This window comes from Pyrus communis, chromosome 15 (genome assembly GCF_963583255.1).
Source record: "Pyrus communis chromosome 15, drPyrComm1.1, whole genome shotgun sequence".
Classification (NCBI taxonomy): Eukaryota; Viridiplantae; Streptophyta; class Magnoliopsida; order Rosales; family Rosaceae; genus Pyrus; species Pyrus communis.
In genome coordinates this window covers 8,967,965-8,982,416 of record NC_084817.1, presented here as the reverse complement: position 1 = coordinate 8,982,416, position 14,452 = coordinate 8,967,965, and the positions used below count along the sequence as shown (strand labels likewise).

Genomic DNA, 14,452 nt, shown 5'->3' with positions numbered 1-14,452 from the left:
GGCATCGGAGGTTCTTCGGCCAAACCCCCCCCCCCCCCAATTCATTGTGGGTGCGTGAGGCTCTTGGCCTTGACCCTAAGGTGTTAATTGTTTTGTAGGTGCAATTTTGTCCAAGAAGAATTAGGTGGAAATTTGCATCATCAAATTGGTACTTTCATTGAGAGTTGAGTCCCACACTTGTAGAAGACTCTTGCATCCAAGGTTTTCTATTTTCTTGTCCATTTGTAGATTTCCTATACGTTCTTATTATTAGAATTTTTTATTTGCGAAAATTCTTTGATAAAACGTAAAAGAGAAGTACAATGGTTAGAAATTTGGAAAATTCAACAAGTGAAAATTCCAATACTCAAGAAATGGGACCACGGCAATCCACGAGACTAAATGTGATCTTAGGGGGAATCACACCACCACCACTAGGCTCCACCATGGCAACCACCGTGGTGGCCACCACAGTAATCACCCATGGCGAGTTCCATGGCTCCACCACCACAGCCCAAGCCATGTTACTCCATGCCCAACACAAGCCCAATAGGTTGCCAAACCAAGCCCAAGCCTCGCATTTGCGAGCATCACGCGCTGACCAGCCTACTCTAGCGGCACAACCTGCTCTCATGGCCCAGTCTACTCTTGTGGTTTTCCAAGCAACCCAAATTAGCCCAAGATTAGCTCAACCATCCCGACTTCAAGTTTCAAGACCTACGATTGAACCGGGGGCATTTTTACCACATTTCTCCGCATATTTGACATTTCCTAACTTAAATCGCATGCCCAGAGTCTACCACCCTTCCACTGCTCAAGAAGGTGCATTCCTTCCAAACTTTTCCTATCCAAATGGTGAACAACACTTGTCTCGACAAGTCATAAAGTTGACAAGCGCCCTCGCACAACAGACGACCTTGGTGAATCAGCTCTTGCAGCGCACCGAGATGCAACGTGGCCCGGACGAGGAGTCCCGAAGTAGGATAAGGGCAGACAAACCTCTCCAGCAGCATCCCAGCAAGTAGCCCATCAACCAGCCACGATCTGAGCGTTCTAGTAATTTACATTCCCGCCTGGGTCCTTGGGATAACATATACGCTTATCATAACGCGCAGAGGAGTGTGCATTCCTGATCAAGCCCACGGACCAGCATACGTTCATGGTTGAGGCCTCACTCCGGTTATCAACATGGACAAACTTCCAGGCTAAGTGCTCATTCACAACTAGGCTCGCAAGGAGCATTCTCCACCTCACATCGGAGTATGCAGCAAGGCAGACAGAGAGAAGCAGTCACTCAATCCAACTTAAGTTCAATCGGTAACTTGCTAGCAGCTCGTTTGCCTGCCAGGAACGTGCCACATGCACTGCAACCGTGACATAGATAAGTCAAGCATAGGGAAGGGTGGCCCAAACCCACATGTCACAACTGGAGACAGCCGAAAGTTCCACTGCCCCAACAGAGGCAAATTCAAGAAGAAGTTGAGAGGCTTTTAACTGAACGATTACACAATTTCCAACGTGATGAGGCTGCTAACCATGCGCTTCGACGAGACATGGCCAACATAAGCATGTCGCCATTCACGAATGAGATCGAGTGGACAGATCCACCTCACGGGTTCACTATGTCTCACTCTACTCCGTACAAGGGAGACGAATATCTAGATCCACATTTAAAGCATTACTGCAGTACCATGATCCTCTACAGGAACAACGATGCGTTTATGTGCAAAATTTTTTCCACAACTCTACAAGGCAAAGCGCAAGACTGATTTCACACTCTACCGATGCAGTCGATCCAAAGTTTTAACGAACTTTCCTTTGTTTTCACTAAGGAGTATTCGTCTAACCGTTCAATCAAGAAGACATCCGACCATCTCTTCAGCATCATAAAAAACCCTTGGGAGACAATTCGCGATTATGTCAAAAGGTTCAAAGTGAAGAAGGCCAAGATTGTTGGCTGCAATGAGGATATAGCAACAGTAGCATTCAGAAATGGGTTTTCCACCGAACACCCTTTATTCGGAAAACTGATCATGGGAGAAGAACTAACCCTAGCAGCTTCGCATGCTTTGGCAGAAAAGTATGCACTATGGGATGAGGCCAAACAGTCTAACGAAACGACCAAAGAAGACTTACCAGCCGAAACATTCACCAAGTTCACAGTTCCAATCGACCAAATTCTCCGTAAGCTCAAGAACGAACCTTGGTTCGAACTGCCGCCACCCATGAAAAGCGATCTTACCAGGCTGGATCATACAAAGTATTACGCGTTCCATCAAAGACCGGGCCACACTACCAACGGCTGCCTGAAGTGGAAGCAGTATTTTGAGAAGCTAACAAATGAGGGCCGATACAACGAATATCTTGACAGGTCAACAAAACAACCTACACAAGCAGGGGAAGTTTCCATCACCCCCTGAACTCCGTTAAGGTTTTTCCAAATAAGTTCGAAGTCTCAAGCAGCTCGACGAACAAGGCCTCACAAGCAGAGGATTATCCAGCTTGTTATGCAGTTTCTACTTTCCAGCACAGTTGATTTATTTCTTTATTCTCAATGAAGATTCAAGAAGTTATTCATAAGCCTGGCTCGACTGCTGTCTACAACAACTGCTCAAAATCCTTTTTGGGTCTACTCTTCAGTGCAAGAGGATAAACTAATTGCTCTCTAGTGCGAAAGGGTAAACCAATTTCCTGACACCCATATGGGTCTACTCTCCAATGTGAGAAGATAAACTAATTGCTCTTCAGTGCAAGAGGGTAAACCAATTCCCCGACACCCATATGGGTCTACTCTCCAGTGCGAAAAGATAAACTAATTGTTCTCCAGTGCAAAAGAGTAAACTAATTCCCCGACACCCATATAGGTTTGCTCTTCAATGCGAAAGGATAAACTAATTGTTCTCCAATGCGATAGGGTAAATTAATTACTCTCCAGTGCGATAGGGTAAACTAATTCCCCGACACCCATCTGGGTAAGCTCTCTAGTGCGAGAAAGCCACATGGCTCAAAAGATCGAATGCTTGAAGATCGAGTAGGAAGAAAAATGGTCAGGGGGTAGCAGCCACTTTTTGCACTCAACAATTCGCTCATCCAACACTTCATCTTCAACAGCTCCGATCTTGGCAGTTTCATCCTTGATTGCTCCATCTATAGCAGCTGAGAAATCAAACTCAAGTAGTTTCCTCATTTCCAACAGGCAGCCCAAACCGTAACCCATGCCACGCCATTTCCTCAGCCCATGCCAAGCCAATCCCTGGCTTCAATCAAGCCGAGCAACACAAGCAATGGCCCCTACCACACCATCTCATTGGCCCATGCCAAGCCGGCTCCTAGCCTCTGCCAGCCAACGTGCAGCACCACCCCGACGGCTACACCGCAACAGCACTATTCAAGAAGAAGATAAGGAAAATTAAATTTTTTACATCAATGCGGCGTGGAGATGAAGCAAGCAACGAAAGATGATCTTTTGCACAGGTAAGATGTAAAAGATTGCTAGAAGAGGGGGAATAAATATCCTCAAAGCTTTCTCTCTCTTGTAGGGTAGAATAAATTGCTCTCCAAAGTTGATTTAACAACCCACTTATGATGGACTTAAGTAGACTTTGAGAGGAATTTATTTCCCTTTCCTAGAATGATCTAATTTCATATTAAAAAGGGAATCTACATCAAAATAGGAAGTAGTCCTAACTTTCCTAGGGCAAGATCTATACACCTGTTGCTCTTTCCTACGAGCAGCCCAGCAGGTGTGGGGGCATTTGTGGAGCCAAAAATAATCAAGAGGCGACACGTGAATTTTTGGGTAAAAAAAACAAAATTACCCTCGAGGCACACCAGGTTTTCTACGCGCGAGCAGCGGGCAAGCATCTCTCGACCAAGCCAAAAGTGCCCAAAATAGGTAACAAATTCAAAATTATTTCATCCATCCTCATTTATATTCCCTACAAGGTATTTACTCCATAACCTTCAAAACATTCCATATAAATTGAGTTAATTGGCCAATTACCTAATTAATCCATTAATTACCAAATAACTCACCCATTACACCCCAAAAAACACCCAAAGGCCGGCCAGCCACTATCTCTCCCAAAGAGGGTTGGCCATGCTCTATAAATTGGACCCCATTTTCTCTAAAAAGTAAGGTTCACACTCTTGCAAAACTCCAAAAACTCTCTAAACACTTTTCTCTCTAAATTCTAACTTTGGCATCGGAGGTTCTTCGACCAAAGCCCCCCTTTCATCGTGGGCACGTGAGGCTCTTGGCCTTGACCCTAAGGTGTTAATTGTTTTGCAGGTGCACTTTTGTCCAAGAAGAAGGAGGTGGAAATTTGCATCCACATAGGACGTTTACCCTTTCAAGAATGAAAAGAGTTATGGTTCAAGTGCAACAAGAGAGATGCCTAAGTCAACTCAATCACATGTAGTGATTCAACTACTTGAAATATGGGAACAAGATCAAGGGCACGGACATAGAGGTCTTGATAGACAAGTGATTCATGAAGAAACAAGGGCAGAGACTAATAATGAGGCAGTAACAGGTATCAGTACCAATTCAAGTCACACTGAGTCTCTGGAATTTGAATATCCAAGTTAACACCACTCTCCAAATCATCATCACTCTAGTACAAATCAAATGTTGCCTGTCCATTCTCCATCACAGCTTAAGGTAACTCTTCTTATACACTCAGAACCAGAATCTAATGTTTATCCCAGCAATTCTTCTGAGCTTATTCTAACTAGACTAAGAAGTAGAGCTATATTAATGACTCAAGGTTTTTCTCAAAAGCATGGAATTAACTACTTGGATACTTTTAGTCTTGTAGTAAGACACACAACAATGAGGATACTTCTAACAGTTGCTGCAGTGAATCATTGGGATCTTAGGCAATTGGATATTAAAAATGCCTTCTTGCATGGTGATTTACAGGAAAAGGTATATATGAAACAACCTTCAGGTTTTGTTGATCCTGCAAAACCAAATCATGTTTGTAAACTACTAAAGTCACTATATGGTTTAAAGCAAGCTCCCAAGGCATGGAATTCCAAGTTCAAGCTACTTAGTTGCACTGAATTTCATTGCATCTCCTTAAGTTTATTTGTTAAGCATGATGGTGTTGATATAATTGTGCTACTGCTATATGTCGATGACATTATCCTCACAAGATCAAGTTCATCCAAAGTTCAGCATGTTTGTCTGAAGTGTTTGAGTTGAAGGATATGGGGAAGCTAACCTATTTTTTAGGGTTACAGATTCAATATAAAGCAAATGGTGATATATTTGTCAATCAATTGAAGTATGTTACATACAGATTTGATTCACAAAGCAGGAATGGATTCATGCAAGCCTGCAGTTACACCTTGCAAACCTCATAGTCAATTGAGAAGTGGAGCTATTGAAAGGAAGAATTATGCAGCTATGATTGCTTCACTTCATGAACTACAATCACTCTAGCTTAATGAAGATGACTTCTTTACTGGAGGATATTCATTAATATCTTATATCAGTGATGTGGTAGAACCAAATACATTTCGAAAAGCAGCTAGTATGCCACAATGGCAATTGGCAATGCAAGAGGAATATGATTCTATCAGGGCACATGGATGTTGGTTCCACTACCACATGATAGATCCTATTCTTCAATACGCCCCATCACAAATGGCCCCACATGGGGTCAAAAAGGAAAATTTTCAACAAGTCTGCTCTCATACCTCATTAGTTATTACAGAATCTCACTAAAATGTCAATAAAAACTTACCATGTATTAATATCATAAGTAAAATAAGTTTATCACTAAAATTATGTGATCAATCAACAAAATCAGTAGTAAACATATAAAAGAAAGCCATAAAACAAAACAAAATGATGAATAATATAGTAAAACGCTAAATTCAAAGGCAGATCTTCAACAACAAATGTTATTAAAATTTTGAAATAGAAAATCCACATATTCTTTCCTTAAACTCTTTATTTTTCACTCCATTCTCTCATCCAAAACAAGAAACAAAGTAATCTAATCATATATCAGCCAAAAGTTGGGAGCCTTATGGAGGTGGGGGCTCATGTGCAATTGCACAACTTGCTCCCTCTCAAGGCTGGCCCTACTTTTTGAAAGCTTGGTCATAATTCATGAACTAGAGCCAACAGAACTTTTTGAAAACTCAACTTAAGCAGACAAATTTGAACCCAGTAAATCGGGCACACGACGTGTCAAAAGAATAGCCAGTTCTGATAACATGATAAACATCATAGATCCAGGACAAATCACCATCAGCATCACTAATATGGTTCCAACTTAACCACTTATTGATAGATGGTTATGTTGAATAAGATATAGCTTTTTTATTTTTTATTTTTGGTATATTGAATAATATATGGCTTGTTGCTATACGTACAGATCCAGTTGCAAAATTTGGAAACTTAATTATTTTATAGCTAAATCATAAAGTACTAATATACTAAGGTAGAGAGATCTTGATTTTTCAAAAGCATATAAGATTTTATTTATTTGTTTAAGCAAATAAATAAATTGGTGATTAAGGTGGACTATGCCTTATTGGCAGACAGATATTCTAACTAGCCTTCCATAAACAAATCTATATGTGGGAAATTATTCAATTCAATTAAATTATTTGATTGGAGGGTACGAGGTCAAGGTGAGGAGAGTAACCAACGGTTTAGCATGCTCTTAACCATTTGCTAACCTACCTTATCTCTTTACATAAACTACTTAATTAATGAAATTATTAATAATTATCAAACTAGTTTGCTTCTAAGAGCAATGCCATGTGATGTATTTTATATAGTATTTTTGAAAAGTTGTTATTTTAAAATAATCGTCTGTATTACTTCCATATCCACCTAAGAGATACATATAGAAAGCAATCATGTCACTCAGTACTATAATCTGGTGGTATTCCTCTTCACTTGAAAGTAAGAGATATTAGGTTCAAATCTTGTGGATGGCGAATTCGATACCAAATTAGGCTGTCCATTATATGGCTTAGTCGAACTCCCCTCCCCTTAGTGTAAAAACAGCTATGTACCCAACAAAAAATAAAAAAATAAAAATAAAAATAAAATGTCTAACTCACTAATATTATGACTCAACTAAAAATAAAATTGATACAGAAGAAAAAAGTGTAAACTTACTATTTTAAGGTGCTAATATTTTTTTTTAATGGCCATAGTGTATATAATAGTCGTTTGCTTACGCAAAAGACTTTTAACATGCTTTGAAGTATTTTTCAAATTACTAAAAGCGTTTTTGAGTTTTAAAAGCACTGAAGTGCATTTTGGAATAAACATCAGTTATGTGATTATTGCAGAAAGCACTTCAAGTGTTTTTTAGAATTCATTTGCATTTTTACAAAAAATTAATTTCAAAAGCACTTTCATCAAAAGTTTTTTCAGCTATTTAAAAATCACTTACAAACACATCGGATAAGATTGAATTAAATTCCATAGAGGGGCATATCCACTGCACATATATATCCCTTGTAGGATCCCAAACCTTTAATAATGATTAAATTATTAGCTTATTCGCGTGAATGAGTCAGCATATGTTTAAGCATGAATTAAAAGAAACTACAATTTGAGGAGGGTTGTGGAAATTACAAGAGTTAAAACAACGTAGAATCGGTACTTAGTACTACAGTTTAGTAGCCTCTTCACTTATAAGTAGGAAATCTTAGGTTCGATGCTTGCCAAAGACAAATTTGAATCACATTATTACTAGCTCTCTGTGAGGTTAAGCCCACCACTTACCTTTGTGTAGTTTATGTAGATAATATTGTTTTTTCATAAAATAAAAAAAACATATAACCTTTTAGGCCTTTTAGCTAAAATAGTCCATAAGATTGATATAACTCCTCACTTTGGTCTCTGAGATTGAAGATCAATAGGTGTGGTCCTTTAGATTGTCCACTGTCAATCATTTTGGTCATTCTATGAAAATTTATGTTAAATTGAGAATATTTTTGTCAAATCAAAACCCCTTCACTTGAACTCGTGGTTTCTTCAATTTAACAAAAAAATTTCACAAAATGACCCAAATGATTAACAGTGTACAATATCATAGACTATGCACAACGATTTTAAATCTTAAACACCAAAATAAGGAGTTATAATAATCTCAGCAACCATTTTAGCTAAAAAATCAATATTTTAAAAGGAAAACTAATGAAAAAAGGCTTGAAAACTTTGAGATTTAATCAAAATGACAAAAAGGTGTTGTAAGTGAAGAGTACCAAGAGCGACTTTTTAAAGTAAAAATGTCATTTTCGTTAAAAGTGAACAGTACCGGGAGTATTTCGTTAAAACTCCCTATTTTAAAACACAAAACTATGAGCTATAAGTCAAAGCACTATTTACCACGGTACTTTTGCAGTTTTACTGATTGGAAAAGGTAAATAAAAAAAATGTAAATTTCATTGTCTCTTAAATTCGTCATATTTTCTTGATATTTGAAAGAAAGTGTATTGTTTGAATGAAGCATGACCCAGTTGAGTGAAACAAGCTCAAAGATGTCTCACTTCTCACCCTTCTGCTCTAATCACTAATGGCAACTCTTATTGTAACGACCCATCCCTAAATATTTCGGTTTTTATAATTTTAAAGCGTGAATTTACGAAAATGACCTTCGAGGCAAAAACATTGACTTTTGTTGACCGTTGTGTCATGTCACTTAAGGTTCTTTTCCTTGGCGTATCCTTATAGTACACGTTGTTACGAACGCATGAACGCAAACGGAATTGAATTTGGAGTTAGAATGTGGATTTTATGGACTTCAAAACATATGGGCATTATGGTAATTTTATGTCCCACGAGATATTTTCTCTTTTCATCCTTTCTCACATTGGTTGGGGAGCCAGTGGGGCCCACCCTTGTTTTTGGGTCCCCCAGTTCTTTCTCTACCTCTTTCTTCCCTCTCTTTTCTCTTCTTTCTTTCACCGGTGAACTCTCTTAAACTATCTTCCTCATCACTCTCTCCCCCTCTCATTTCTTTGTCACACTCTTTCCCGGATCCCTCAACCACTCAATAACCACAAAAGCACCCCCTCACCCCCTCCACGACCTTTGTGAGACCCACGAACCCATAATCGAATAAGGAACCCCTCCTCTAAGCTTCTCTCTTCTCTGCATTATGCAACCCTTCTCTGATGAGTTTCTGCCGTCCCCAGCCAAGGTAAGCCTTCCTATAACCCCTAGAACGTGTGTTAGTGTTTGATTAGGGTAGTGTTAGGTGTTAATCACTTGAGAACATAGGGAAACCCTCGGGAGGAAGCACTGTGCATTTTCTGGATTTCAGAACCGTGGCCATTTGGCCACTTTCAAACATCTTTTTCGGCCAACTCTGGTCATGTCACGTCCTCCAATAGGTATGTACTCATTCCTTACATTCTTAACTTCATTTAGGTTCTTAAATCACTGAAATTGGTTGAGAATCGAGCTTGAAATGAGCTCTGAAATTTGGCCATTCCACCTGCAAAATTTGCAGGTTTCATGGAGAAAGCGAGTACGCATGTACTCGCGGGGTGTGGGATTGCCAAGGGTCGGCGCGTGGAGTGCACGAGCCTCCACCGGAGGCACTATGCTTCGCCTCCGTGGACGACGGCACCAACGACTTTTCCGGTGACCCATATCGGCGTGTGGGGTGGCGAATAGTGACTTGGGCCGCCGCATCATGGCGGCTCATGGGGGAACCCAAGATCCCTCTTTAGGTTTTTCGACATCCCGAATCCAAATCTGCGACCTGTTTTCCCAATTTCAATCATTTTAGTAGAGTTTTATTAAATGGTCTCTATTTGTGTTTTGGTACGTTAGTTGGAAATGATCCTGTCCTCCTTTGTTCGAGCGGCTTCCTGGTAGTGGAATATTTGTGAGTGGACCCTTTTTAAATTGCATGTTTTTATAAAATATTAGACTTGCATTCACGAAAAGCATGATTTCATAATTTTACGTTTTATGCATTAGTTATGATTTATTGAATTATGTTTTACGAAACCTCATCAATTATTGGATTTTCATTTATGAAATACTACAGATTTACGAATATGAGTTATTATGGATTTATGAGGTGAGGCTTTGAGCTTTTGAGCTCCGGTGATTTGATATAAGTTTTTGAGATACGTTTTCTATGCTTATCTAAGATGTTATCATACTGCACATACACACAACACGAGTATGTAGATATGGCTGTAGGACACAGTTGAGGATATTTATGACATACTCCCAGCTTCACTGGCAAAACTAGTGTCGGACAACTTAACTAACCATGGCTAGTGTCGGTGTGTCATGTATATGTTTCTTCTCTACCGTAACCTAGAGTCGTAAAGCTTCACCTTCGGGTCATGGGACTTACCATATTTCTTCACTGGCGTAACCCAATGTCATACAGCTTCACCTTTAGTGATGGTTATGCCTTCAAACGATTATGATACCCCTAGTTGAGTACATCATTGATGTGATTTACGGATGTTTTACGGATTTGCCTTCAGGCGACTATATTACCATTACTGAGCATTGGCTTACACGTACATGTTTTACGAATATTTTTCATGGCATGCTAGAGTTTTCAGAAAATCAACTATGTGGTACTATATGAGTTTTCAAAATAGGGGGTTAGTATGTTCAGAAAGAAAATGGTTTTCTTATTATTAGTATTATTATTATAAACTTAGGTCCACTCACCCTTTATTTTGTGCCCCCTTCAGGATTTAGAATCAAGGCGTACGATCCCGGTGTCAAGGCACTCCCACATCGGTATCTTCGAGTTTTCTCTATGTAGGACCCATTCCTTTATTCGTACCTTTTTATAATAATTCTTTCACATTATTCTTGATTAGTTGCATGCTCTGAACCCGTTTTGCATTGGCAAATTTCTTTCTAATTGCATATTTTATTTGTAAGCATGTTTTAAAATGGCTTCGTCACCCTCGAGTGTTGGTCAGCACATGCGTATCCTGGTATATGGGGATATCAGGGTTGGGGCTTGTCAATTTGATATCAGAGTGTGATTTGTTTAGAGTATACTTAGGATCTTCTCCTATCCTTTTTGTGTGTCGGCCTTGATATCATTTGGATGTCACGGCTTCTGTTTATTGATGTCCTTTGGCATGGTTGTGTAATCCTCATTCTGCCTAAATAGTCACATTCTATTTGAAGCATAAGAAATCCATGTCGGGATTGTGCCTCAAGTTTGACGTATTTGGTTGATGGATGACATTCAACAACAGACCGATACTCTGTGTCATGCGTTCCTTAGGCATGGCAAGGTTAACAAAAAACTGTCTCCAATCGAGGGCCAAACATAATTTATTATTTAAATTTAAAAACTACAACAACTTAAATTCAAATCCAACAACAACTTAAATTTAAAAACTACAACTTATATTTAAAAACTACAACGGTATCTGGCCCAAAAAACCAAAAAAAAATAGAACTTAAATTTAATGAATGGTTTAGGTATTTATAGGAAAAAAAATTAGAATTTTTAAGAATTTAAAAATAAAAAAATATTGGCCCATAAAAACAAAAAAAAAAATTTGAATACAACGGCAAGTCAGCTAGCTGTTGGATTCAAATTTTTGTTTAAGCATTCCTGTCAATTATAACCGACAGGAATGTATTTATATTAAATATAAATGCATTCATGTCGGTTATATCCGACATGATTTTTTGAATTTCTGGCCAACCCTAGCTGCCAACCCTTTGACCCTTTCAGATTTTGTGGGGCCCACGAGCTCTCTGGCCTAAACCTCGGTTGGAAACGATTTTCGGGCTATTTTCGGCCCTCTGGACCCTTCGGTTGGAGATGGCCTAAGTAAATTCACAATCACAAAATATTTAAGTGGCTTAGGGCCTCCACCCTATGGAGAAAATTTCAGCGTACCAGACCGTATTTCCGGCTGCACATATAAAAATATCCTCCTCCCCATGAGGTTGACATTGACTTAGTCCTTATGATCCAAATGTGGCTGTAAACTAGTCGCTATAAGGAATCTTGCTGTCACGTTAGGGAAAAGTGGAAGAAAACAACTGCTATATATCTGTCGTGTTAACCACAAAAATTCAAATTATTGAGAAAAATTGAGAGGATTTGGTAAGAAGATAGAGACGTGGGAAGTTAGGGTTTCCAATTTATGGTGATAATTGTAGTTTATAGTTAATGAGAAGTTGCTTAAGCATTCACACTGCAACTTTCTCAAGTTGGTAAATCAGAATTTAGGGGAGACCTTCAATTGTTTATAGGTGCAGGCCGGATTAAAGAAAGTGAACAAGAAAACTTTTGTGGTTAACGTCACTAATATCGGTTTAACGTAAGACGTTGTTTAAAACTTATTTGTTAATACTTTTTTACGCTTCTTTTTTGTCAAATGATTTCAGTGATTAGTTATTTGACAAGAGATTAGATAAAAATAGGAAGGATATCAACTAGGATTTTAAATTCGTCATATTTTCTAGATATTTGAAAAATGAAAGAGTATTGTTTGAATGAAGCCTGATCCAGTTGAGTGAAACAAAGCACAAAAATGCCTCAATTCTCACCCTTCTCCTCTAATCATTAATCGCAACTCTTATCGTTATTGTTGTGGTCCTCATCATCATCATCTTCATCCATCATGATCATGTATTTTTCCTCCTTCATCTCCGACCGTTGAATGCTCCAACCTAACTTTGACAAAATGATAGAGGATTACTTGGTTGTTTTTTAATAATCATGTGTTGTTGATGTGTCACTAACCTTTCTATCAAAACCCTCATACCCTGACAATTAGGTCAATATCGCACTTGAAAAACATAACATGTTGCTTCAAGAATATCTCTAATGGCAGAAGCTTGGGTTTAGCTTCCCCTTTGCACCTCCAGGTAAGAAACGGAGGTGAAGAGTGTTTTGTACTTCGACTTTAGCAAGATATATGTGGTATTTACGCTTCATTTCCGAATCTGTTGGAGTATAAACGATGACAAAGAGTGCTACAAGTGACAGTAACTCATCATGTCGGTGGTATATATCAACTTTTTTCTTTTCACCAGAAGTGTTATTTCATACTACCTAAAAATATAATCCACATTTTACTAACTTGCTAAATTTTACAGATTGAAAAAAAAATTCCCATGTTACACACCCTAAGTTCACAATCACAAAATATCAAGGTGGCTTAGGACCTCCAACCCATGGAGAAAATTTCAGTGTACCAGAAACACGGCCTAGTATATTTGAGGTACCGAGCCGTATTTCCGGCAACACATTGGAAAACATCCTCCTCCCCGTGGGGCTGACATTGACTTAATCCTTAATTGAATCCAAATGTGGCTGTAAACTGGTCGCTGTAAGGAATCTTGCTGTCACGTTAGGGAAAAGTGGAAGAAAGCAACTACTATATATCTGTCATGTTAACCACAAAAATTCAAATTATTGAGAAAATTTGAGAGGATTTGGGTAGGAAGATAGAGACTTGGGAAGTTAGGGTTTCCAATTTATGGTGATAATTGTAGTTTATAGTTAATGAGAAGTTGCTTAAGCATTCACACTGCAACTTTCTCAAGTTGGTAAATCTGAATTTAGGGGAGACCTTCAATTGTTTATAGGTGCAGGCGGGATTAAAGAAAGTGAACAAGAAAACTTATGTGGTTAACGTCACTAATATCGGTTTAAAGTAAGAGTTGTTTAAAACTTATCTGTTAATACTTTTTTACGCTTCTTTTTTGTTTAGTGATTTCAAAGATTAGTTATGTTGACAAGAGATTAGAGAAAAATAGGAAGAATATCAACTAGGAGAACAAGAATCCATTGAAAAGTCATGTGTATCAGGCTGTGATTTGCAAGTGAGCAACACCAACTTACACAGCCGGAGATGCGAGTGTTCTTGTAACAAAGCCCAAAACACTTTCTTATCCTTTACAATTAGACTTAATTATAGAAACGGTCCCTCAACTAGATTAATAGCTCTCATAGTCCTCCAACCCGTAATATTACTACTTGCTCTCATATTTGACGGAAAAATTAACAGAGTTAACGGGAGAACCTACTATGCGAAACTAAGTGTCATTGAGCTATTGAGTTGAGGTGCAAAATGTAACTCGTAGAAGTTCAGAGCTATTTACTACAATTAAGCCTTCTATTTAAATTATGTTGAAGTGTTACATCATAGGCGGCCCAATAAACAACATTTGACTAACCGGAATGAAACAAGAAAGATGCCATCATACTAGTGCCGCCGGTTTTCTTTATACAAAAATGAGCCTCTTGACACACCAATTCATGTCTTGCCGAGCACGTCTAAGAAGAACGAACGAACAGATATAACGAGCATAAGCAGAAAAGTTTTGAATCAAAGCAGAAAAGTTCGAATCAAGGCCGAAAAGTGAAACGAAAAGAGAAGCGCCATCAACAAATTACTTAAAACTAAAGTACACAGGTCCATCAAAACGAGTAGGCACTTCATTCTCAACAGTATTCCAATAGCATATGAC

General features: G+C 38.6%; 1 protein-coding gene across 1 annotated transcript; it reads left to right on the top strand.

Annotated features, from left to right (window-relative positions):
• Positions 1–1,763: 1,763 nt before the first annotated feature.
• LOC137717016 (uncharacterized) lies at positions 1,764–2,399 on the top strand. The gene has a single exon (XM_068456336.1). The coding sequence runs from the start codon at positions 1,764–1,766 to the stop codon at positions 2,397–2,399; it is 636 nt and encodes a 211-aa protein (XP_068312437.1).
• The last annotated feature ends 12,053 nt before the right edge of the window (positions 2,400–14,452 follow it).

Bases quoted from the DNA above. Each gene is read 5' to 3' on its own strand.
- LOC137717016 (XM_068456336.1), top strand. From the start codon at position 1,764: ATGCAGTCGATCCAAAGTTTTAACGAACTTTCCTTTGTTTTCACTAAG.